Source organism: Melospiza melodia, chromosome 4 (genome assembly GCF_035770615.1).
Source record: "Melospiza melodia melodia isolate bMelMel2 chromosome 4, bMelMel2.pri, whole genome shotgun sequence".
NCBI classification, from domain to species: Eukaryota; Metazoa; Chordata; class Aves; order Passeriformes; family Passerellidae; genus Melospiza; species Melospiza melodia.
The window spans coordinates 77,335,278-77,362,441 of NC_086197.1; the positions used below are offsets into that span (position 1 = coordinate 77,335,278).

The 27,164-nt window shown below is 38.0% G+C and overlaps 1 protein-coding gene across 4 annotated transcripts in view; it reads right to left on the reverse strand.

Moving 5' to 3' along the window:
• Nucleotides 1-4,958: 4,958 nt before the first annotated feature.
• The window catches only part of DOCK4 (dedicator of cytokinesis 4), a 223,059-nt gene continuing 200,853 nt past the window's right edge, over nucleotides 4,959-27,164 (reverse strand). For 3 of the 4 annotated variants that reach the window (XM_063155266.1, XM_063155265.1, XM_063155264.1), the window contains 14 exons: nucleotides 26,845-27,011; nucleotides 25,466-25,552; nucleotides 23,829-24,005; nucleotides 21,770-21,853; nucleotides 19,941-20,060; nucleotides 19,449-19,570; nucleotides 19,069-19,189; nucleotides 18,474-18,555; nucleotides 18,145-18,254; nucleotides 16,789-16,956; nucleotides 14,579-14,651; nucleotides 12,048-12,161; nucleotides 11,084-11,145; nucleotides 4,959-8,076 (listed from right to left, as the gene is read on the reverse strand). In XM_063155266.1, coding sequence (XP_063011336.1) covers nucleotides 7,651-8,076; nucleotides 11,084-11,145; nucleotides 12,048-12,161; nucleotides 14,579-14,651; nucleotides 16,789-16,956; nucleotides 18,145-18,254; nucleotides 18,474-18,555; nucleotides 19,069-19,189; nucleotides 19,449-19,570; nucleotides 19,941-20,060; nucleotides 21,770-21,853; nucleotides 23,829-24,005; nucleotides 25,466-25,552; nucleotides 26,845-27,011 — 1,913 coding nt within the window. In that variant the 3' untranslated portion in view covers nucleotides 4,959-7,650. The remainder of the gene's footprint in view (nucleotides 8,077-11,083; nucleotides 11,146-12,047; nucleotides 12,162-14,578; nucleotides 14,652-16,788; nucleotides 16,957-18,144; nucleotides 18,255-18,473; nucleotides 18,556-19,068; nucleotides 19,190-19,448; nucleotides 19,571-19,940; nucleotides 20,061-21,769; nucleotides 21,854-23,828; nucleotides 24,006-25,465; nucleotides 25,553-26,844; nucleotides 27,012-27,164) is intronic. The other variant, XM_063155267.1, reaches the window with a different exon arrangement.

Genomic DNA, 27,164 nt, shown 5'->3' on the forward strand with positions numbered 1-27,164 from the left:
AAACCAAGGTAGAAATCAGGAATAAACCTGTGGTTTACAGGGCAAATTTGTGTTAATATAGCTGCAATATTTATTCATTTATGTATAATCAGGGTTTCTAGAACAAAGCGTTACAGTCCTGTGTCTCACAACACACAGAGCTAGACCGAAACAGCAGACTCACCAGATGTTTTGTCAGCCCAGCATACCTTCACAGAACAGCTTTCCATTTTCCCAGCAGCCACAGCTTTTGGTTCCTTTTGTCACCCAACCAAAGCAACTCACCTCAGCAATTATCATTTGCTGATTAGTTTCAGTTATGCAATCATAGCTGAGATTTTGGCAGCCTGTTCTGGTACAGATTTATTAACGATGATCAATTATGACCAGGTGGAATTTCTGACAGATTTTTTTTTTTTGTTATTGTTGCTTGACAATATATGGGAAGTCTCCGATTAGATAAATGCAGTTAATGAGCTGACCCTGCCATCTGCTGTCATTTCTGCTGCTGCTTCCATGGTTTAGTGCCTGCTCAGAGTCTCCGAGGTCACTCCCTCTCCTTCAGCTCAGCATGGAATACAAATCTTTCTAATGAGCCCAACAGTGTTGAGGACTTGTCATTCATGCTGTGCCTGGTTTCATGCAGCACAACTGCTGAAATCTTCACTTGCAAGATGGGCTGGTGTTATCTTCAGTAAAAATAGCACTGAACCAGAAAAGGCTCACTGAGAGAATTTGCAAAATCCACCAAGTTTCCCAGTTATCAAGATAAATAAGTGTAGAGTTGGTGAGAATGACAAACAGCAATTTGTCTTTCAATTTGACATTTTGATTGCTTCTGTTTACTTTACACAGCTGCAGCTGTTGCAGGTAAGACAATTGTGTGCCATACTGTGACAGCTAGTTAGGATACTCAATGCACCACAAGTACATCACTGCTGCAGCAATATGGACACCAAAGAGAGAGCAGCATTCCATGGTGCCCATCCATGCCCATTTCTCACCAAGCCTGAGGCACATACAGAAGCACACTTTCCACAGCAAGATGGAACTCACCCATTTTTTGACCTTGTGCATAGGTGTGAGGGGCCCACAGTGAACTGAATTTTGGCCTTTGAAGGTATGAGTTAAAGAACTACCTAGAGAATCTAGATGTTCTTCTCTGAACATGGAACAACAGAATGGCCTGGGTTGGAAGGGACTGTAATTGCCTTGTTACAACCTCCCATGCTGTGGGCATGCACGCCTTCCACTAGATCATGTTTCTCTAAGCCCCGTCCAACCTGGCCTTGAACACTTCCAGGGATGGGGCATCCACAAATTCTCAGAGCAACCTGTTCCAGTGCCTCACCACCCTCACAGTAAAGAATTTCTTCCTGACATGTAATCTAAACCTACTCTTTTTCAGTTGGAAGCCATTGCCCCTTGTCCATGACCACCTCTGGTGGTACACTGACCAGTCTTCTCTTATTTCTGCTGTCCTACCCTGTCACAGGACTGAAGAAAAACAAAGAAAACCCTGAAAACCATTTTCTTTGAGTACAAGACAAATATTGTAATTCAAATCTACACAAACTCCAGAGAAAACCATTTCCCAGCATTATCTCACACAGAGGGGAAAACCCAGTAAAGCATGTGGTGAAAATACAGTACTTCTCAAAATGCAGCAAAGATTCCAGAAGTCAAAATTGATCTTTATGGTCTGAAAACCAATTTTCTCTCTTTTTTTTCTCCCTGCTTGCTCCCCTGTAGCCCCTGTCTGCATGTTCAAAGTAGCGGGTTATGACTTGCTTTGATTTTGCTTGCTTATCATCATGCAGCTCAGGTTTTACAGCTATAAAAAGTCCACTGAATTATAGCTTCAGGGGGATTGACAAGATGTGCTTTAGTTCTGAGACAGAGCTTGGAGGGGGAACTGTAGATGCAGGAAAACTCTCCTTGGCAACATAAAAAGCCTCTGTCCAGTGTGCACAATCTTTTCTTGCTGAACTTAATGGCCTGAGAAGAGCACAGCACAGTAATATTTTGTTGCTTCAACTCCTAATACACTAGCTCAAAAAAAATTGAGTTTATTGATATGTTTTGTTCCTTGTAAAGTATTTTGTGCTCATGTTGGAAAGTTTTATTTTTTTCAGATGGGACCAAATTCATTAGGTTCCAGCTGCTTTCACCCAACTCCTCTTGGACACATGCCATTTCTAAAACCTTGGTATGAACCTTCAGATTAATTCTACTGGGTGTTGTATCATGTCCTTGGATTTACCACAGCACTGTACTTACAAAGGTGAACTGAATATCTCAAAAAGAAGCACAGAGATCAGGCTGTATCACACTCTGCTCCAGCACACCTGCAGCAAGACCTCCTCTCACAATACAAGGCAAAAAGAGACTGGCCTGGGAGTTCAGATGGACAGCTGCCTCTCCAGGGCACATTCAGAGTAAGGGCAAATCATTGCACACATTACATCCCTCGAATGTAATGTGGACCAAAAACCAGAGGAATGGTCTCTCAATTAACTTAGGCTTAAAGTGTAGATTCAGCATTTCTTCCCTGCCCCTACCCATGCTCAGCAATCCTAAAATAAAACTTACACCCTCCCACCACCCTGTCTGTCTACCTGGCATTACTTTCTCCGTGAAAAGATCAGGAACCAAGGCAAAGGATTCCCTTTTATAGGACATGCTAGGACTGAGCCTCCCCCTTTAGCAGAGCCTTCAGACATTGCCTACATTCCACCTCCTGATTTTAGTAAATTAGTTTAGTCCCTGTCCTTGAGCTATTGCTCTATCTGTGAACACAAACTCCTACAGGAATAGCTCTATGGGTAAACTTCCCCCTCAGCTTTTGTTCCCAAAGCCCTTGCTTATAAGTCCCCCCTGGGAACAGTTGCTGTGCTGCATCCCATTCAGGCTGTGCTTTTGAAATATTCCCCACAGGAAAGTCAGAAGTAGCTCCTTGCTGATGGTCTTTCTTTTGAAAAGCAAGAGGAAACACTTCAAGGGAAGTCAGTGAGGTCAACAAAAACCAGCAGGAATAGTAGTGTCTCACAAATAAGCAAGAATGAAATGCAGAGGGTTCTTCAGCAGAATTTTCCAGAAGTAAAATAAATTGGAATACAGAAGTGGATGTAGTTCCCATAGCAAATCCATAATGTGAACCATTTAAATATTTAACCAAAATTTCAGCAGCTTATGAACTATCAAAGAAGCTATTTACTATGAAATTTTGACATTAATTTGCTTGCTAAAATACTGAGATGTTAATTGCAAAATGCACTGCATCAGTTACACATCATGAGTTAAGAAAGTAACTGTTTGGCAGAGAAATATTTGAATATTTTGTAGGTCTTTGCTATTTAGAAACTCTGCCTTTGCAACTCATGACAGTCAGTCTTCTCTATCCTCTGGTTAGCCACAGCAAAAGAGAAAAACCCCCACTGCAAGAACCTTTGTAAAATAAAAACACCCTCTGTTTTGTCAGGACTTCTAGCTTCCCTTCCACTCCCTTCAGCTCAACCAGTAGTTAAGCTGGTATAGCATCACACTACAAAATAGCCTAAAGAAATGTATTCGGTGCTTCAGTTTCAGGCAGCATTTCAGTTTCTCCCATCACGTCTCGTGGCTGAGTCAAAACACACTTGGATAATTGTCAGGCCATCAAATGTTTTGCCTAGGTTTTATTTGCACTTTCCCCCCCCCCCCCCCCCCAACTCTTGACCTTCTTTTCCCTTCTTCCAACAATCCTCCTGGCATGAATATCAGTAAACTAAAGAGATCTAACTGTGTCCATAACACAAGTTCTATCCTAGGTAGGTTTGCCCAGCTCTGCCTGGAAGGTTGCATCCTCACTGAAGTCTGACAGCCCTCAGCCTGTCAAAATAGACACACAAAGTTCCTTACTGAGCAATCAAAAAAAAAAAAAAAAAATTAATGTTATTTCTTCAGCAGCCTTATTTTACCACCCAGGAAGAGTCCCTAACCTGGTGCTTATTGCACATGAGATATGCAGCTCTAAAACTTTGCTATTCCTGAGATTTGAATAGTTTAGCTATTTAATTGTTAATGTTATCCAAACTAATCATTCTAGTTTCTTCTATGAAGTATATGTCAAAAGCTGAATTAAAATGCCAAAGAGAAGGTAAAGACAAATTAATATGAAAAGGGCTTTCTCCTACAATAATCTAGTTCAAGGTGAGAATCTCAAGGGATCCAGTGGCAACCATCCTTCCACAATATCCCACCAGACAGGACTTTGCCCTTTGGCCAGCATATGTCAGGGCCCTGTGTGAATCATCAGAAATTCCAGCAACCAGCAGAGTTCTGGAGCAAAGATCTGAATCTGTCAGCTCCTGGGTTTACTGAGACAATGCTGCTACATGCCTTACTGACCACAGTTACATTCAAAACAAGAAGCTTTTCATCATTTATACCTCAGGCACTGACTCCTGCTGATTGGTATGTTTTTGCTCTGTCACTGTTCTTTTTGCAGGTGCTGTTGGACAATCAATGAACAGGAAGGATGGTCAGGCAGGTGGGCAAGGTGCTACTTTCATATAGAAGATTTCCACTATACCCTGTTCCACGTGAGCAGGGCCATAACGGCACTGCCCTGAAACATTTACTAAGAGGGGTAATTTCAGCTTTTGTGCTTCTTTCAGGGCACAGCAATTGGCCTGGGACATCATAACTGTGTTCACTCACACCACAGAGCTATTATGCCATCATGAGAACCAGTCTGAACTGCATCATTTCTAAGCCAGCCAGCCGAGTTAGAGGAGGTTTCTCTGGCATCCCACAGACTCCAGCATCTCAAATATGGTATCTGAATACAAGATTATGTCACCTATTACAGACACATTGGCTAACGTTCAAGCTGTTGAGAAGTAAGAGCAACTTGTTCCCATTGGTCTTCCTGTATGAGCTTCTGAATTACTCACCATCATCCAGAAAGTGGTAAAATTATATTTATGACTACTACGTAAAATTCAAACAAGACCTTTATTTACATTAGGTTTTCAAGCAGTGGGTGTTGCAACATACATAACAAAATCTCATACTACATTTTTTATAGGTAATCAGGTTGAAAAACTGATCTACAGAATCAATTTGTCAAAACTGGCTAAGCAGAAAATGTGTTAACTCGGCCTAAGAGTACTCTGTCAATTTTACATAATTTTCTATCGTTCAGAGTATTTGTGATGTCCTGGTTATAAAAACAGAATGCTCATGCAGGTTAATTTACAGTGAACTCTCTAGTAAATTTTACGTTCTTCACTTGTTTAGAAGAGCATACCAATACTCTCCCCGCCTTGTCCCACAAAGCAAGTATGAGTTCAAATAGGGAGAAAACTCAGGATATTTTTAACAAAAGAAAAAAACCCAAAAAAAAAAAAAAAAAAAAAAAGATTTAGCAAGACAAGGAGTCAGAACTTTCATTCGGTGACTAAGTGAATTAGAATCTTTCATTCTGTAGAAAAAAAGTTGTACTGTAAAGATTAAGCAAGTTCTTTTATTTCATACTAGCATTACGCAGCAACCAATATGAGTGTCTAGGTAAACAGAGACTTTGTGAAATGTTTTGCTGCAAAGCTGACCAGTAATGCACACAAATGATAAAGTCATCAACTCTGCTTATTGCCAGAAATAAAAAAAAAGGCTTCAGGAGCAAATAACACTGATTCATACTGTACTGTGCTCAAGCACTAGTAAACAAAATCTATTAAATTACATGGGTGGAAAAAAAATCCAGAGCAGCTTTGTTATCTTAGTTGTGACACCTTATTTAAATTTCAGGCATTACTTCTTTATATCAGCATAAATATGTAGCCTTCTACAGGTTTTATGATGTGGTTACAGACATAAAAATGTTATAGTAGAAAGCAAGAGCTAGTTCAAGGAATTCCAGACTTTGAAATCAGCAAGATACAAAGCTAAAATTCATATGTTCCTTTTCAAGTTATGAATACTTTCACTAAAACATAAATATTTTAACATATATTATTTTTTCTGACATTCAAAATTGTAAAGTCAATATGGCAGAATTATTGTTAAAAGCACATATTTACAAATATTCTTTTTTCCATACATAAAGTATTTGGCATAATTATAACAATCTTACTGCATACACAACTGTTTGCTTCTTTTTCACATAATGGTACACTCCTTATTAAAATTTACCAATTATGTACAAAAATACTTGAACATTTATTATAGAAAACTTCTATAACTACTGTCAACAGCTTGTAACTGCTGGAGGTTTAATTGAGAGAATATAAAAAAGTGGTCACTTTCTTCCAGTTAAGCTATCAACAAATCAAACACAGCTAAGATCAACATGAGCTTCCCAACAAAAGAGGGAGAATATTTTTAACAATGTGATTTAAAATGCAGTTCACACATCTGTTCCCAAGTACATTTAAACAGTCAATAAAAGAAAGAGGATACAAAACATACATACAGAAGGTGCTTTTTTTTTTCTTTTCCCTCCACATTCCTATGTCTTGGCATTAGCTTTCCAGAGCTCTTCAGATGCCAGTCACTAAAATACAACCTAAGGCCAAACACCATTTTCAACAATAAAGATGATGGTGATGAACTCGAGCTAAAAAGCAAATCAAAAGCTTGGCTCCAATGGCTCATACACATCCAAGGAACTGTTCAAAATTTTTGCTAGATTTTTACAAAATTATTAATGACTTTTGCAATTAGCTTTTGAAATATATGGATTGTAAACCAGCCATTTGTATTTTTAAAAATTGGCTCATTTAGTGAATTGCCTTGATAATAGTCAGTACTGACTCTTGTAACAAGTTAAAGGAACAATTGAGTTGTACCTATTTCATACACAGATTGTATTTTAGGGTGAACTTTCAAGAACAGCAGAGAGCATTCACTAGAAAATTCCTAGCTTTAAAAAAACCCCTAAAACTAAAACAACAACAACAAAAAATACATTAAGTGGAAGAATAAAAGTAAATTGCACCTCAAAAAGAAAAGGGATGTGTCAGGTACATACATGAATGGCACAAAACTTTTTCAGGATTCACCAGAATGGTGCTGTACGCTGAATGAGATACAGGTATTTTTCCATCTTAAAAGTAACATAAGCCAAGTGTGTGTTTCAAAATTTCCAAACCACATTCTTAGAACAGTCCTCTGCTGTATAACTTGCATTTTATCTCAGTTTTGCCACATACATTTGAAATGACCAACCTGTTCATCAGGTAAGAGAAACAACTTTCAGCCTACTTGCAGAAACATCCTAGTCTACAGACTACTTTGTTAGAAAGCGTGCATTTATCTCTAGTAGTAAAGATCCAGTCAGTATATTCTGCATTTTGTAAGAAGCATTCAGCTAACTCCGATGAGAGTTGTAGGGTTTTAGATTTTTCAAATAAAAATAAAGTACAAATAAAAGCATTTATCAGTATTCACCACCATGAAATTAAAAAAAAAAATCCTCTCATTCATGCTTCCTGTAATACCTGGCAACCTAAATTAGTAATTTCATTTCAAATGTGCAACATAATATTAATAAGCATTTTGAAATTACTCAAAAGAAAAGGTGGACAAAATATTAAAGTGCCTAACTAAATGACTTTTACCATTTTTAAAAAATATTATTTCTTAAACAGTAACGAACGTGTAGCAATTAAATATAAAAGTGGCTTCTCATAGCTGAGAGACTTTGCGGGGCAGAGGCCTGGGCCGGGGAACCTGCTCAGTCCTCCTGCTGCTGTTTTCCAGGTTGTTTGGCCGAACCAGCTGTGGCTTGGGCGGCAGTGCCGGGGGGTCTGCGGCGGGCGGGATGGAGAGGCTGTGAGGTAGAGGAACGGGGCGTTTCAAAGTCCGCTCATACACGCTGTAAGGTGGCGGGGTTTTGCTTTCTTTTCTCACAGGTTCCTCAGAAATGCTGTAGCTTGGGACAGTCACTGCTGGTTCGCTGCCTTGGCTTTCAAAGCCTGATGTTTCTGATGTGCTACATCGGCTGAGTGAAGAGATGCCGCTGCTGTAACTCCCTGACAGCGCCGGGGAGTTGGATATGAGCCCCGAGGAATGATACTCCACTGGAGACGGTGTGAATGATTGCACAGACCCCTGCTCAAAAGAAAGGGCAGAAGAAGAATTTACCTGGCAACCAGGAGGGAGAGTGTTTCTCTGCTCAGACTGAAAATATACACAAACACAGTGCACGTAACTCTGAGCTTTGATAAACAGAAATGGTTGTGCCCGTGTTTAATCAAGACCTGGAAAGAAACTGATAAAAAGCTCATTTCACTAGTGCCTGGGTGCACCTTAGATAGTGGACATGCCAGTAATTCTTATAAGTGGAAATAAAAGTGCTTTTAAATGTTATCTTACTATCATAATACCCTGGAAAAATCTGGAAGTCTTTAGAATACAGCCTTAGTTTTCCCAGCTGGAAGTGGAATGCATCACTGGGCACAGGGCATACCTGGGGGTATCCTGCCCCCTAACGCCAAAGCTCAGCCACTGCTGCTACCGCAGGCTCTCATATCCCAAATTCAGTTTCCAAAACTTTTCCTCAAAGCTTTTAGTGCATTGCCATGCAGTGAAAAGTGCACTTACATCATGGCATCGTTTCTGAGGGTACCATAAAACCAGTGTTGGGGAGTAGCACAAAGCAGGTATCAAGGTAAGAGCCACTGCTTGGTGCCAGCCCCCTTCTCTGCTGTTCCTGCTCCCATTTGGGGCAGCAGCAGAATGGCAGGAGATGACAGCATCACCACCCTTCCTCTCCCCCATCTCCCAGGTGTTCCTTAGACATACAAACACAACACACCACGTGTGCCTCAGGGAACAGGGCCATATGGAGGGCACAGGTGGCCAGAGGCTGCACCAGCAGCCTCACAGGTCAGTGAGGGAAGGTGAGGGACCAGGAGCTGAGGGCCCAAGCAGCAACAACAGTGCTGATGACAAATAAAAGGCATGGACAATAAAGGTCTACCTAAAACCACTGAGCAGTTCAGTCCACTGAAGCAACTTCAACTGAAAACTGTCAAAGGTTAGCTCATGCTTTCCAAGTTAAAATTTTTTTACAACATATTTAATTATGACTGGAGTAATCTGAGACAATCCCAATTTATTGGCCTCAAGCCTCAGGCTAAAAAAGGGATGGAGAAATAAAAATAAAGACAAATTTCTCACTCCCGTTCTTGTTAGACTGGTTGATGCTCAGTTGCTCAGCTTGAGGTGAGAGTGGGAGCCATGCAACAAGGGATGGGAGTGGAGGAAGAGAGGGGCAGGGGTGTACAGAGCTGGCTGCACTGACTTTATGCTGTTGAGATAATTTTAGTTATCCATCTAGGACTGGATCCACAGAGCACTGAAATCAATGGAGAAAAAAAACTTCAGTGGGTTTTGTTCTACAATGGTTTTCTCTGGTAGCTCACTGTTAGAAGAAAGGCTAAAATCTGAGCCCTGTGTATGACTGGAAAAGCAAAGCAAGTTTTATTTAAAGCTCAACACCTGGTGAAGACATTTCAGAATTTCTCTGGAGCCTGTTTAACTACTCGTTTGATGTTCCATTCCTCTGTATGTGAGGAAGCTCCAACTGCACTCCTACACTCACAAACACCCACAGTCAAAGCTTTCAAATAAATCATGTATTTGGCTCCAGTTCCAAGAACACTGGACACTTGGAGTAAGTGATCATATATAAGATTTAGGACTTTTGCTTTTGTCATTCACAACAATGGCAAATATGTAAAGCCTGCATGGGTAACCACTTAGTTCTGGTATAGCAGCACAGACTACTTTTACCAGTAGCAAGTAACAGTCTAGACACTAAAACAGTCTCAAAGTGAGATCCAGCAGTTCTCAGAAGTATTTTGGGCCAGCATTGCTCTTCCAAGCAGCAAACCAGACCTTGTAAAATGCTTAAATTCTGTCCAGACCTATAGAAGAAGAATGTTTGGACAAGCTTCAAACATCCCTAAGAATCATCAATGGTCACACCAGTATGTGTTCATTAAGGATGAAAAGGAAGGGTCACTCCTCTTTGGACAAGATCCGAATGTTCTAAAGAGCTTCCTAGGAAGCAATTAGGGTAAAACTTGGGATTGGTACTCACTTCAGCAGAATGGTTATAGGACTATGGGGCACTCTGACGGTCAGCAGAATTGCTTTGTTATGAATTTGGACCACTGTGCAGACACAAGCTGTAATGTTACAGGCTTATGGGAAGGCAATCAGGACAATGAGTGTAGACTTGTAATTAGGGACCTCAAGGGGAAGAGAGATATTTTGGGGTGCTGGTCTCCTCCTCAGGCAGCGTGTATCTCTGCAGTATTAGTTAGGCATTGGGTTGCTGAGGAGTTACTTTGGCAGGGCTGCTTCCCTCTCTCCTTGCACCTGAGTGCCTGAAACACCAGTCATGCTCCTTTCTATTTGCTCTCCTTCCATATTGTTGACTCTTATATTTCTACCTGCAGAATCATCTCTGCTTCAACGGGGTGGCAAAGGCTATCCCCAAGACCAATGACATGTACTCTGCCAGCACTAGGGTTTGCCTGGAAGAAGCAGGCTGCATGTTTGTATGCTCCAATGCTGTGGAAAACACAGATTTCCCAGTCAAGCTTTCCAGAAAAAAGTTGGTACCAATATGTGGGTACCAACATATGCAAACATCTTGAAATAGAAATGAAATCTGCTCAGTTTAGCCTGGATCTTAAATTACTTTGGATGTTTAACTACCAGAGAGGAACCAGTGTTTAGTCACAGCCTATGCTTAATGTGTCCTACTGGCAGATGTCAAACTACTTGCATCTTCTTCCAACTGCTCTGGATCATCCTGCAGAGGAAAATGGGTATTAAAATGATTGAAGCAGGAAATACTGTCTAATGAGCCTCTAATCTTACAGCTCTGAATGCTGGAAGAATAAAACCAATGGGTTGCACAACAGGTTTTCCTGGCACCTCCCCCTCTTCCATGCTGGAGACAGAATACTGGTTTTTGTACAGTATTTGATAAGAAAAAGAAAACATAATATAATCCCAAATAATGCACATTAAATATACACCATCTACCCCACCACACATGAGACCTGTCTCACAAAGGCAATTCACTGCAATAAGACAGTACCTTCATTGGTGATCTTCCAGCAGGAGAAGGGGAAACGGAGGCTATGTGTCTTGCTGGTGATGCTGTAAAGGTAGAAAGATTTCAGTGCACTTGTGGCATTACAATTTTCACTAAGAAATCTTTTTAAGTGGATAGTCGATCATTTGATACATAAACATAATCTAGTTGATGGCTGTAAATAGTTTTAGAGATTTTGTTTATTTTGATTTGTTCTCTGGGTTATCTTGCAGTGCAACCAAGTACAAAAAATTTCTGCATCTGCCTTTTCTGACAAATTTTATATCACTTTAAATTGATTTATAATCTACTAAATGATAAAAAATTAAAAAAAGAGTCAGTATAACAACTTTTCCCTTTTTGTTCTTAAGAAATCTCTTATGTATTTGTAAGTCAAATAAGGAAAACAGAAAATACATAATATACTTATCAAATATCAAACATTTACCTCCAAATATACTAGAAACATGACTGGACAAACTCAGAGGCTTAAGCATAATACAAAAAATGTTTACTCATCTCTTTTAAAACAATTATATTTATAGTATCACTTGAGCAGCCTTTCCTTTAAAAGGAAATTAATCTTTTGAAAGCCAAAATGATTATAGTAACTGATGTACTTTCATGAATGCTGTGCATTTTCTGGCCAGTAAGATTCTTTGTGGTTAATGATCATTTCTGATTGCTAACCTCCAATTATCATAAAATCAAAAGACTAAATTTGATCATTCTTCCTCATACTAACATGAACTGTCTGAAACTGCTCATTCATTAGTGAAGGGGCAGAGTATTGGAAACTGCAGAGAACATTAATGAGATGAAAATACCCACAGAGGCAGTTCTACAGCCTTTCATGTAAGAAATCAAATAATAAGGTAACCTGCCCAAGAAGTTAAACATCAAACAGAGTGGAAAGAATCTAAGCCCTCAAGTACTGGAGCTTTACCTGAGATGTCCATGAACTCACCAGTCTGTGCAGGTCTTGGTGGTACAGGAGGAGATATAAGCTTTCCACTTTCTGATGTGTTTCTGGCTTCCTTCCCACTGTCCAGGCTCCAGCTGCTGGGGGTGGTGTTCACAGCTGGAAGAGAATAAACAAACTGTCATAGGCATCAACACTTCCAGTTCTCTGACTTGCTTTTATCCATGGCTGTAAAAACAGTCAGAATACAAGCGCCTAACAACATCTGCACTTACAAAGCTCTTAAAGAGCAGCCATCAATGTCATGGATGCCTGATGGATGCACCTGGCCCTCAGGTCAGTTTGTGACCAGCAGTGGCAGCCATCAACAGCAGCAGAGATTGCACTCTGTGCGCTGCAAATCCAGCCACAAAGGGAGATAAGCTTGAAGCCTCTTAATATAATCAGTTTATCTTTGCACCAGACTCCTATTTAGAGGTTTCCAGGCAGGAGGGAATAGACTATTCATAAACTGTTCCCATTAACTCATTTTATATACAGAAGGGACTACAGAAAGAAACTCTCCAAATTCATATCGACCTCCTTCATAAAGCTTTCTGTGCTAACATTCCTGTGTTACCTGCATAGACTACCAATCCAGAATTGAGAGAAGATGGAAAGAAGGGTGCAAAATGTAGGGAGTAAAAACTGGAAGAAATTAAAAGTGTCTGACTGCAAAAAATATCAAATTAAGAAATTATTATGGACTGAGAAAATTTCTGTACACTTTATATCTGTGGTCAAGGATCTCTGCTTGATTATGTAAATTGACTACCACCTTGACATGCATAAAAGTGGCTGTTTTCTTTATCTGTTACCCTGATCAAATTCTATGATTTTAACTAAACGATCCCATAAGGTCTGGAACATCTTCCTTGATAGAACTGGATTATCTCATGTCATCAAGATGTCACCAATATTGGAAAGAAGTCAGACAGAAGGAGAGGGCATTTAACATGGGCAGGACAAAAGCTAATTTGAAAAATACAACTCTAATTACACTTCTTAAAAACAAAAAAAAGGAGTTGAAAATAATCACTTCAACCTTCCATTCTTTTCCTAAATACTCCACCAAAAAATCCCCCACCTTAAAACCTCAAACCTCTTGCTTTGTCATGACACTTTCCTTCTTGTTTACTTATTTCAATTGTGAGTAGAGAATCACATGCAAGGACCCTGTGTTTATTTACAAAGATGAAATGAAAAAGCAAAGTATTGCTGCTAACTGATGGCATCAATTATCACTATTGTAGCAACTCTGAAAGCTCTCAGACTGCAACCCCACTACACACCAGACTTAATACAATAAGTACAGTAAAAATAACACTAATCTCATATCTGAAACAATATTGTTACAGTATAATTACACTTTAGTTGACCCTGTGACCAATGAACAGAATAATCTATTTTCCAGAGGATCATTTTGCTTTGTTATTGCCAAAATATGCAATACAGGATTTGCTTTTCAATGCAAGCTGTCACCCAGCACGGCTTTGCCCTCATCCTAAAAATCACCTGGCACCAGACCTAGGTACTTCAAATGCCTGAATCTCTTGACAAGCCAATTTTTTTTCTTTTAAGTCATCCAAGCAGTCCCTTTTTTTGGACTGCTAAAGCCTTCTGGAGAGAATACTTCATTTTAACAATTCTGTGATGTACTTGGCTGCATGGGCCAGTGGAAAAGTTTTGCTATTTCCATGTTAAATTATTTCATATGTTTTTCTGCCATGTGAAAAAATTCCACCTGTGTTTTCATAACAATGTAAACCCAAAATTAACTACAAAACCCAGCTTTTATTAAAGCAAATCTGATTCCTGGTCAGTACTTATTACAGTATATTATTAAAAGTTACTTTCTATACATTTATTTTACTGTATCCTTTATTCAGCATACCACAAAGGTACCAATATGAAATGATGGAGCATATTATTGATGTGAGGCACAAAATGAAATCATGGCAAAAAATTACTATGCTAGCAATATTTTATTTCCCCCTGTTCAAAATTATAAGAGGCAATCTTTTTTCTATGGAAATACATATATTTCCCATTTACGCTAATTAAAAACAAAAACCCCATAATGCAAGAAACAGCAAATTGGTGTTTTCAATCCAAGTGTAATCAGAAGCACACTGAGTTACATTTGATAAACGAGACTTGCAGGAGCCAAACTTCAGGATTCTGTCCATCTCTTTACCTTCCCTTTGCTCCATTCTCCAGATCTGGCTTTTCCCCACATATGTCTCTCTTGAGAAGCAGAAAGAACAGGTCTCACAGGCAGCCTGATGAAACCTGCTGCTCCATCACTCCCTCCTGCAAACTTCTGGGCCTAATCTGAGTGCAAAATACAGTCCTCCCCTCTTTGTCAAGTGTTTTGACGCTTAGATCTATTAGCATAATTTATTTATTTCCTTAGAATGTTTTGACACTTGGAGATGACAGTATGCACTCAAAAGAACAGGCACTCTACAGGAACATGATGGAGTAATTAAGTTTTCATTCTTCAAAGATTGGCATGTTGTAGCACGTCTGCTTACCTTTGTCAGAGCCAGGCAGATTGGAATCACTTCGTGGCAAAGCACCATCTCCAATATGATTAAAGAGCATTCTCTGTAAATTGAGAACAGCATGGTTTACACATAGCTCCTGCTGTATTTCAGTAGCCTTTCAGAAAACAAATATGTTTTTTTATTATCCCCTCTCATGCCCAGGTCTGCTTAGGAGGCAGAGTGATAAACATCACATAAGAACATAAACAGTTTAATTAAAGTATGTGTATACAGATAGGGAGTAGACTAGTTTTCTGAAGATTGCACACACAGAAATTGGAGGGAGGATTATTATGTACTGAGTTCTGACAGTTTCCAGCACCTTAAAAAACATAAAAAAGCTAATTCCTAAAGAGATATCTTAATAGATTAATTAAAATAATTGCAATAAATTCATTACAGAATTAGGATCTGAACAAGATAATATTCAAGTTATGGCTGTTACCTAAGAAAAGCATTATGTATTGTTTTCCAACCCTGACTTTTTTTTGGTAGCAACCTTCTTACTTCTCTTGTGGATAAGAGCTGACCCATAAAGCACGTTTGTCTTTAATTTTCTTAATATCCATTTTGTTTACAAATCTCAGTAAATGTATGGAAAAGAAATTCTACCATTGATTTAATCTGGAGCATTCAAATAATCCATGGGTCACTAGTTTGTCTTGAAAACATATATAAACAGCATACAGTTAATCCTACAAGTAATTCAGACATACTTTCCAGAGGAAATGGCAACAGATAAACATGCGTGGGTTTTCTTACTTTTTTTTTTTCTTTAAAAGCAAGATCAGATGATCAGTGAAATCCAAATAAAATCCTATTCTTGTGTCTCTTTCCAGCGCTCACAGAGCACTGTGCCAAGCTGGTGAGGCACTATGCTGGGGTTCCACAAGATGGCAAACCCAGCTGCAAAGCAATCATCATTGATCTAATATGTTGCAGCTTTGTGTCACAAAGTGAGGAACAAATACTTAGACTCAATTCAACTTCACTTTAAACATCTCAGAGACAGAATGCTTTTGGTACACTTTGAGCTACAGTAGGTGTGCTGTATATCATATGAGAATCATTCTAGGTCAGGCAATATCTGTTTTCCTGGAGTTACCATTAAACTGAGGTGTTAAACCCACATATGTACTCTGATGTGACAGAGAGCGTGACCATATGTTCCTGCCTGGTCTGGATTGAGTGACCACTGCCTAGTGAGCCTGCAGTGCACGAGGATGTGATGGACAAGTGTTGAAGTCCATTTTCTGTTGCAAGGGTAAAGAGCAATGGCTGAAAAAGCAACTGAAATTGGAGGAGATAAAGAGACAAAAGCTGAATGAAATACAAAGAAACAAAGACATACTAAAAAGAATGAGATAAAAAAACCATATGGAAGAACAAGAACAATCACAGGATGTTTAATGACACACAAATAAAAACCCCCAAAATGTGAAATTCAAGAAGCTTCAATAGGAAGAATAATAGCGCAAAAAACTAAGGAGGCTTGTTGACCAGTCAATGACACCAGCCATTCCTCTTCAGAGTACAGGAAGAGCTGGAGAGACACCGTACAACCATTCAGCCAGAGATCACAAAGCAAGCACAAATGGATGTTGACTGAAAACAGCTGTACATAACCTTGAGCATCAATTTCAATGAGGAAGCGGATGAAATACTGCTGTGGTCTTGTTCTGTGAAATCCATCAAACTTCCTTAAATAAGGGAGCTATGGCTTGAAAGACTTGAAGTTCAGGACTTTGCCCATGAATCTCACCTCTCCTGGCTGAAATACTAATGTGAAAATTGCCTTCATCAAGATGTATGTAACAAAGTAATTAATAAACGGGTGGTCCTTTCCTCTCAGTGTGAAGCTCCAATCAACGCTGTTGAAGTGGTGTTAGAATGAAAGGAGGAAGGACAAGGAACAGTTTGAGCAGCTAAATTTAAATGAGAGTTGCAGATAGATAAGATATCTCCTTACAATTGTCCTGAGGAATTCTTTTCCCCTTCTTTATCAGAAGGCAGAGAATCAGGATTTTGTTTCTGATCACAGTCCATTTTTACTGCTGAGGGAACAGCAGAGAAAGAAATTTCACCTTTCCCTGGAAAGATATATCCTTATTTACAGTTATAAGGGCAGAAAGAAACTGTCAGACTTTCTCATCTTTGAAATGTACTTCACTGTATGAGCAAGGAGATTTTCTACTTACCCTCTCATGGGACACTGAGGGTAGAGACAGATTGGGAGACTTTCCTGCTGGGCGAGTCTCAGAGAGAGCGGAGACTGGGCCTACGAGCTCCTCAGCCTCCCTTATGCAATCTCGGATAGAGTGGGGGACAGAAGTCGCATTCCACTTGGCAAAGCAAGAGTTTGTAGTCTGGGAGCAAAAACGGGATAATTTTTCTTTGCGGCAAACTGTAAAACCGCTTTATATAAAAAGAGCATCTCCTGATCTTTCCTGTCTGTTGTTTTGGCTCCACTACCACTGACAAAGTGCCCAGTAGATCTATCTGCTCTAAGTAGTTCCTGAGAAGTGTCCTTAAGTCTGGCTAAGCCTCAGTATTACTTCTTAAGCCCTCAGGTAATAGCATGAGGACTTAAACAGAAAAGAGATTAAAAAGTAAATCAAGAGCCAATTCAATAACCAAAGAAACAAGGGACAAGAAAAGAGCTAGTTAGAAACCAATAAATAATTTCTAAAATAAAGAATCCTGGAGCTGGTTTAAAATAAAGAATCCTGGAGCTGGTTTTTTTCAGTGGTAAAACTTCTGAAAGACATGAGAGTGTTGAAAGGACAGCTTTTAACACTGTATGTATGTTCTCATCTTTTTCAGCTTCAGCAAGAGGTGCATTGTGTGATGGCAGGGATTAAAACAGCAGCTGTGTTAAAGAAAAGCACTTTGGGAAAATAGGTCCATTAAGAAGAAAAGATGAAATAAGGACTCAGTATTGGCCAGCTTACCAAGTTCATGTTGAATTTCAGAATACTCAAAACCCACACATTTCATACATACAGACCTGTCTAACAGTATTTTAAGGCAAGAACACAAGACATTTTGTTTTCTCTGGTGTAACAAAATGTCTATAATTTTTTTCTGAAACTACATTGGAAAATAGGAATTGCCACATGGAATGGGTTATTATCTCACAGTGGCTACGATTAGATTTCTCAGAAGGAAAGAAAGGGGAGCTCAACAAGGACAATTGACATGATAAGAGCTTTTCATTCTTTGTCTTCTTCCCTAGATTGAACAAATGCTTGTTGTTCCAACAAGCAGGCTGTGTCATCTGGTAAGTCTCTGCATCTCTCTCTCACTTCAGTAAGTAAATGTAAAGAAACAGACCTACACTTAAAAAAATCAAGCAGAAATATGACCAAGCACTATGTACTCTATTCACATCTCTTACATCTAAAATATTTTAGAGTATTTGCTTATAAAGCTATTAAAAAATCCCTTGAGAAGTTACAACAGTGAACAGGCACTGAATATGCTCGAAGTTCAGCATGCACCTTTATTGTCTTCCTAGCTATCTGTGCTCCAAGGATTCCCAACAAACTTCTTACCTGAGAAGTTTCCAAAGGAGTCGGGTAGATGGCACTGCAGGGCCTCTCTCTGGGAGACAGGCAAGAGTTTTCTCGGGAATGCTTATGTTTGTCAGACAGCAGAGGAGAAGCTAGAATATAAATGTGTCTAGTGATTAAATTCATGCAGTGAAACTCAAGACATTTCAATTCTATGCTTATGACAAAAAAAATCCTCTGTCTCTAATAATTCAGATCCCCCAAGTAATTGGCTAAATACCATGTCTGACCAGTAACATCATGCAGAAATTCAGCTGTGTAACATATCAAGAGTCTTATAATACAGTTTACCACAGCAGAGAAGCACTGACCTCTGGCACTGGATGGAGCAGAACTGGTTACATTAGGTGAAGCAGAATGAGTAGAACTCAGGCTTGAGGTAGATGGACTAGGCTGTGCATAGAAGAGATGTTATTGTTACCAGATCACTTTTACTGGTTTGGAAAACAAAAATTTATAGCATACTTTTCACTAGAACAAAAAACTTTAACTTCTTATCAGTAATTCAAAATAGCAAATCAGTATAAAAACCCTTAATCTAACTACACAAAGATGTAACCAAATACTAAATAAATAGAAATGTAATTAATGCAGTAAAATAATTACATCACAATGTAGCAACTGTACAGAAAAGTCTATGCACTGTCAGATCACTTTGTATCATAGTCCATTGCTACTTACTACATTTGTAAAAAAACTAATGCTCTAATTTAAACGAGAGAAAACAGTTAAATAAAAAAATATTTCTAAGTGAATGAGTTTAACACCTCACTTAAAGATTTGGTTTTTAAAAGAAACATCAGCAATAGTTATGAGATTTCTGAATGAAAAAATAGAAGAATTAATTTAGTAAATAGCCTTTTGAGAAAGATTCTGTACAGTTTGAAGAATGACAATAAATTATACCTGCATGTTAAAAACTTCATCTGAGCTTTCTGACTGCCCAGTGATGTTGCTGACTTCAGCAGAAGCTTGGGATGACAGCGATGAGGAAGAATAGCGATTGACAGCTGGGTAACTCAGGGGGCTATTATAAGAATAGTGAAATATAAAATGGTTAACTCTAATTGTCAGTCATAATTTTTCATGTGAGAACAGCACATGTTTATTAATCTTTAATTGGGGGTGGGAAAAGAAAGAAAGAAGGAGAGAGAATACATCTACCAGCTATTCAAGGCTGAACACACTTCAGCCAGACCATACAAGAAAGCATGCACATAACAGAAGTATTTATGGGTCATCTTCCATGGGTAGCAAAAATATGTGATTACTAATATTTAACTTGCCTGCGTCGTGGTATTACCCTGGCAGCATCAGGGCTCATAGAAACAGGTATGGAATTCCGGCATACACGAGGACTTCCATTTGGGAAATGAACAGGGCTAGCTTGTACACAGGCAGAAAAGTCCTGGTGAGTCAATAAAAGAAGATTAATTAAAATTAACATAATATCTTAAGCATTTCCTAAAATATAGATATGTAGATAACTACATATAAATGTAGTTACATGGTATTTTGGATCAGCTTAATCATTAATAAGAAGAATATTTTAACTTTTCAATAATGATAGTTAAACATTACTATTAGTAAAACATGACTACTTTTCTCGGCATAGTATGGGAAGTTTGTTTCTCTTTGCAGTACTGCAAAAAGGCTACAAGCTGTAATAGGGACAAACAACCAGAAGATGTCACTGTTTATTGCTTGGGAAAATGTACCAGCCCTTAAGGCAGCTGAACAGCCTTCTGTTCTATCCTTGCACCTGCTCATGTGAGTACCTGTATTCCCAAACTTGACTTCATCACAAAGAACTGATCCACCAGCTTTTTGTGCAACGGCCTCATGTCCTGTGGCACCACCTTCTCGTGCACTGCCAAGCCAAATTCTAGAATCTGGGCCTGCAGAAAGGAAAAAAATATTTTCGATCAATTTTCTTTAAGCTCTCATCATCAATTAGGATACCAAAAAAAAAAAATATCCAACACCTATCTAAATCTCTGTAACCAAAAAAAGGCTAGGACCAAAAGCAAGCCTCTTCCCATTCAACTTTCTCAAAGGTTTCACCTATGCAAATTCAACTGTAATACTAAAAAACACTATGGATAACATAGTGAAAAATCTGACTTAATGGGAACTTTACAAAGGAGTAGTTCTAAACCCCAAATAAAAGCCATTTTCTACAAGAACAGCTGTAAAAAGCATGAAACAACAGCAATTTTCAAATCCTCTGTAATATATTGGCAATGAAGTCCATGGTCCCCTATCTTATTTCAACTCCCCAGAGACCTCCATAAGTGGTGGCCTGATGTATATCCTTGACACAAGGTATGATATGCTTCAGAATTAGTACTAAAACCTTAATCTTGCTCAAATTTGGTCACGTGCATTCAAAATCTTGAACTGGTTACATGAGGAGTCAGAGAAACTCAGATTTAAAAACAAAATAGCTAGGGAGTGCTGTAATATCTTTGGATGAGAGCTCCTGGCTGATGTTTTCAGGCAGCCTGCGATCAGGCACGCAGCTGTACAGCATCCCTGACCTGGGGTCAGGACTGCAGCACATCCATCCACACACACAGCCATGCCAGCCCTTCCAAATGCTCTGTGCTAAATCAGCTCTGGGTGCCAGAGAGGGTTGAGCTGCTGTTGCTTGGAACCCACATTTTTGTTACAGGAAGTTACTAACTCCAGTTTTATATTGTAAACATTAGTGAGATTAACCATAGCTTGAAAAAGTTAAAATGTCAATTACTATACATTCTCTCAGTGAAACTAAAGCAAGGTCAGTGAATCTGTTCTGATTTATAATGTCTGAGAACCTGTCACTTGGCTGATCTGACCAAAAGATCCGACAATGCTGATGAAAAATGGAATTTCCATCTTGCCAAAGTCTAAGCTGGCAATAAAATTTGAAACTTCAACATGCTGCATAGAACAAAAATAGATAAATGCCAGTTAAAAAAACTGAAGTATTAGTAAGATCTTTGATTTTAAAATATTCAGCATTTTCAAATGGAAAAACTTCATCTTTGAGGCTGGTAGGTGATTGGCTTATAAATGAATGGAGAAATAATGCAAAAAACATATAACACAGAATACTCATATACATAATTTGTGTTTATCTTACTGCCTACCCACTTTGCCAATTAGTACTAGTTATCTTTCATTGCAATAAGATTTTTGAATGCTTTTTTGCTCTTAAAGCAAACCTTGTAGTGAAAATACTTTCTGTAATATTGGTAAAATACAAATATATGCCAAAGCCATCAAATTTTTCAATGAAATGAGGTTTATTCTGTAGTAGTGATAAAATATTTTGTGCAAATATTTGTATATGAGCATGACAAGACAGGCCTCTCACTCAACCTTTATTTTACACAAACCAGTTTGAAATTATTAAGTTGATAATGGAAAGGACTAGGGAAAGTATATTAGCATGGCCCAGAAACCTGCTTGTATAGAAAGTTACTCTCTTCTTGGAATCTAACTCAGAAAACATTGAAGACAACAGGGCAATTAATAACCTCTGATATTATTTATTTTATTTGGAGACATTTTTTGTAGAACAGCTGAACAGGCCATCACGTCAGTCTTTTCCCCACTTTACCTGCTCAAGTGTAAGTTCTCTTAAGCGTGTGATCTTCTCTCCATCTTCTGGATGGTTCAAGATGTATTCTTTGACAAAGAACGCCTAAGCACAATAAAATTACAAAGTAAAACAAAGTGAGTAAAAACACACCACTTTTATTTCTTTTTTTTGAAAACAAGTCTCTTGATAACATTTTCAAATGCTTTCTAAGTTCCTTTGAACTGCAATAATTGATAATACGTGTTAAATAAGTAATTAATCATATAGTCATTGGTGGAGACCATTGGCAAAAAAATGTAGCCACTAGTGAATGGATAGGTTCAACATTTGAAATATGAAGGTGCTGAAATATGAAGCTTCTTCCTCATCAGAAAAGAAAAAAAAAAATACAGGAACTCATTTAAAGAGGAAAAAGAGGGAAGAAGGAAGACAGAATCAAGAAGGCAGCAGATAGTCAAAAGACACTTTTTAAAAGCTGGAAGTTGCCTTAAGGGAAGGAAGATAATGGTAAAGACATGGTCACTCTTTCCTTGAGACCAAATGCTCCAAGAGTGACTGAACTTTGAGCTTTGTACAGCGCAGAAGGGAAAAGCAGGTGAAATGGAAAAGCATTTACAGAAAACAGGACAGCAAGAAAGGTAGAAGATAGAACTGGCAAAACAACAGGTAGACATATAAAGACTGAAAAATGGACATGCAATGAGAAGAATTGGAGAGAAATGGAAGAGAAAAAAAGCCTCACAATTATTGCTAACAGTTTTGATGTTTACAAAACAAACTGCTGAGAAGTCCTATTTCAATACAGTGAGAGACAGAGGGCAGAAGGGAATCGAAACATGAACACTGTCTAAGAGATCAAGAATTACAGCCAAGGACAATAATGAGGAGCAAGCTAGAACCTTTGATATGCTTGTGAGGAATGGAAGCTGTGCAGACACTGAGCTAGCTCTGACACTGCTAATTCAAACCAGACATAGTTCTGACATGACTGTATTTCTCCAGGGACTCCCTTCATCGTGCTTCACTATGCTAAACAGTTTTGTTGTTGTTTAAAGGCAGTTAGGAAACATAAAAAATGTTATTGCTTTGCTTTGGTCTCACAATTTTCATAACACTGCAGTTTTGATGACAGATTCTAACACTTTGCTGGACTCAATTTCTTGTAGTTTAATTAAGATGCAGTTTTACCAAATTTAACACTGTTGAGTGAACACTGAATCCCTCAGCCTTTGAGACAAGTGGACAGAATGCTATTCAAATTGACATTTTCAAGGGAAAAACCAGCCGACCCAAATATCTCATAAGACTATTTGGAGAAAGAGAAATATCAAGTTGGGCTGCAAAAAAACCAGTAACTCTTTCTTTTTACTGAAGTGTCATAATTCCACTGAATTTTGTATAAATACAGCATCCCAAACATTTAAGGCTTTCCTATTGTGATTCAGAAATTATAATAATGAGGAACAACTGTTAGAAACAAATCCAGTGCTAGACATTTCTAAATTGTATTTATTTTTTTAAATGCATTTCCCCCCTCCCCCCAAAATAGCTTTTCTTAAAACTTGGAAAAGAGATAAAAGAAAGATCAAGAAAATTATGATTCTTTAAGATAATGAACTTCTTGTTGAGAATTTATGTGTATGTGTGTGTGTATATATATATAAAATAAAAAATATATACATATATAAATATACATGCATATAAAAACTAGAAGGTCAGCACAAAAAAATAAAATTTGTTAGTTGGCCAGAAGTAACTCCTAAGCTAGAAAAGCAGTGTATTATAATACTTTACCTACAATTGACTGGTTAATTGAAAATTTCAAAAAAAATCACTGAAGAATGCAGGGTTAATTGTGAATTGAGTCATCTCTGGAGTAAGTTTATGGTACTATCTACTGCAAAATGGTTATTTCAATAAACCACGTCACTTAACATTACCTAACCCAAAAGTGCAATATAGGTATAATTACAACAATTATTCATACAGCACTTTCTGTCCTTAATTCATACAGAGGAGCTGCATCTGTACAGGGAAAGAAATAGGATTTTTAATAAACAGAAAGTAAATTGCTTACCTCTTGGTATCTAGCAACTCCACCATTAACTGCTGCATCAATGACCCCATTTAGACACATTGTGAGAGGGTTAATGTTCTGCATCTGTCGAGTTTGACACTGACTAATCAGTGTTCTTAACTGCTGGTTTTTATTTTCTAAAACTTCAATAGCATTCTCAAGGGGGCTCATTTCCACCTGAAACATGAGTGAGAAGCATTGCAAACAACTTAATCTTCAGTTGAAAGATGAAATATATTGCAGGTAATTTTTGATTTCTTAACATAAAACAATATTATTCCATGTCGTAGAGTAGCTTGAGAGACAAAGTACTTCTCAGCTGGGGGAGAGATTTGATTTTATCATGCAATCAATGATCAAAATAATCAACTGTCACTCTTTTGTAGATTCATTATCTGTCCTTGAGAGATGACCCAGCCCTTGCTGCAAAACATTAACATACTTTCAGCCAGTGGTGGAACTCTTAGAATTCACGATTAGACCTTCCTTGGTAATTACCTAAAAGAGGCTTGGGGTCAGGGAGCTTAATCACTTTAAAGGTAGAGAGCAGAGCTGAAGTATTGGTGAGTTAGTTTCCTCATCCAAAGTGAAGTTACCAATGAGACTTTATGGATCAGGAATTTGAATGCAAGCTTTGAGCTAAAATAATGATCAAGTTACAGTCAAAGGCAGCCTTGAGCAGGATGTGCCCCTCAACTCTCAAGGGTGGGGAAGTTCTTTCAACAGGTAGTGTGAACTGCCAGAAAAACCAAATGCTGAGTGTTGGGAAGAGTACAGGCTTGCAGCTGCCCATAATTTACCAAAATACACAAGTGTAAATCTGAGTCATGACCTCATACATGCCCAGGAGAAGTTCTTGCAGTTTACTTTTGTAAATGGTGACTGTAAGGGTAAAATGCTAGTAAACTGGAGGTCTTGATATCAGTGGTCATATTAACCTAGTAAAGACTGAGCAGGACTCAGCTAACAAAATTTTTCATGTCACATACATTTTGATTTTACTAAACTCCACCTTTGGTTTTCTATAGGAGAATATCAAGATGGTGACATTTTCCTGCTACTATAAAATTAAAACACAGCAGAGTTTTAGAGAAAATCGATGGTACTATGGTATCCTTATATTTAATGGGATTATTCTAAGACTAGCTTTGACAAGAAGGAAGAAAGTTACAGATGCTATGTATAGTCCAGGGCTCAGCAATTGACCAGTTATTTAGAGATCTTTATAGGAGGAGCCCTCCTCCAAATATATCTAGAATCTATTTAAGGATTTTTTAAGTAATAGAACAAGGAAGGAAGAGGAAATTCCAGTGTGTCAATAACAGACCGGTACATTTGCTGAGTTTTAAGTAATTTACTGACATTAAATGTTGCCTTTGGGTGTCCATTATTGTTCTCAACTTCTTTTTCCTCAGCTGTTTAAATGAATCCTAAGGGTAGTTCTTAAAAATACTTTTCAAGACAAGAGAAAGCAGACAACTGAATATACTTTGTAAATAATTTTGTTGTAGCCACCTTGAGAACTTGGTCAAAGAAATTACATATGTATAATAAATCTTAAAGCAGTTCATTGACCAACATATGATTAAGGAAGTAAACCAAGCCACAATATGTATTGACATGAGTCTCATACTCACCACTTCACGTTTTTCTACTTCAAACCAACGAGATATTCCAGGTAAACTCTGCACCAAGATCAGTGTGGTTCTCTCTACCCATAGACTCTGAAATATACAAAAGCAATTTACTTCCCTATTTGACTTTGTATCTTCCTTAATTATTACCAGTTTCCTTTATGAACACCTTCACTAAAGTAACAGTATACATTAAAAAAATGTATAACATAATGTATAAACTAACATCCAAATTCTACTGAAATGTAGAATAAGTCAATGACACTTGCTTTTTTCTTACTTTCTAGGTCCTACTACTAAGCAATAATTTCTGCTCATTTTTCACTCTTAAACTTTATTATATATTGTCCACAAATCCCCAAAAGTCACCCACAACTGCATTGGTATTTTAATATTTCTTTTCTGATCGAACATCTGAGAAGAACAAGAGTTCTGAAGCAGAATAACTTACAGATCAGAGAGCATGATTAGGTTTCCTTTGAGAAGCCCTATTCAAGATTCCAGAATGCATAGCTGATGGGAGACTCAAATATCATACTGGTAAACATTTTGTGCCAGAGGTTTGTCAAATGACAAATCAACACAGAGGATAGTGCTCACAGAAAAAATATATGTAAGCTGTACAGTTAAAACAAAGCTCAAACATACATCAGAAGACAACAGTGACTCAATTTAGCTAATTTATTATCCTTACAGTTTTTTCTTCTAAATTTATAACAAAATTATTATGGGATAACTCTTTTTGTCAGACTGAATACCAGAACATATTCAGCATCAGGATGTTCTTCTAGTGGGTAAGAATTAAAATTACACCAAAAGATGAATTTTCACTGTGACATTTTTAGTAGAAGGAACAGAAGTGATTTACCTATTAGGGAAGGTACTATTGCATTTCCCTGAGACATTGCATTTCCTCTAAGTTCAGAGGTAGTTTTTAGTCTTGATATCACAGGAAGAGGTCATGATGCTGCAGTTCAGTCTAAACTGCCTCTCCCTTGCTCTAGAGAGAGATAGCTTTAGGCAATCCTATCCATACCCCAGACTACATCCTTAATGTTTTCCCATCTGCCTGAGAAACTTTTCTGAGACTGCTCTGTCCAGTTCTGCCTTCTATACAAAACGATGCAAAAAAAAGGTAATTTTTTCAATTTTATTCACATTTACAGCAAAACCTCTGCATCTCCCATATATTTTTGATACTATTTTATTAAAAATACGAAGGGAAATACTCAAACCTGAGATACCATCTCCTCTAGAGAATTTGATGTACCACACTCAGCTGAATAATGCAAATGCAGATGATTTTTCAATAAGGCAGCTTTTGTTGATGTTACAAACAAATCCATAGGTCCACTAGATCAGGAAAGGGCATGATACTTTACCTTGAATTCGTTTTCCTTGTCCTTGGTCCCTTTGTGAAATGGTCTGTCATATCGGAATCGCCAGATGTGATTTACTTTGTAAAAGCTCTTGATATTATCAGGAATGCCATCTCTCTGCAAAACTTCCTGGTTTTCTGGAATTGGTGTCACTGCATAAATCTGCAAATCTATGTGTAAGGAGTTAAGGCTATCCCACTTTATTCAAATTAGCAAAGCATATTGACTCCTGAAGCATTACAGAAGAAAAATTCTTTAAAAAGCGTGCCTCATAAAATGCTTTTATACTGTTAATGGTTTGGGAAAGGAACCAGAGAGATTTT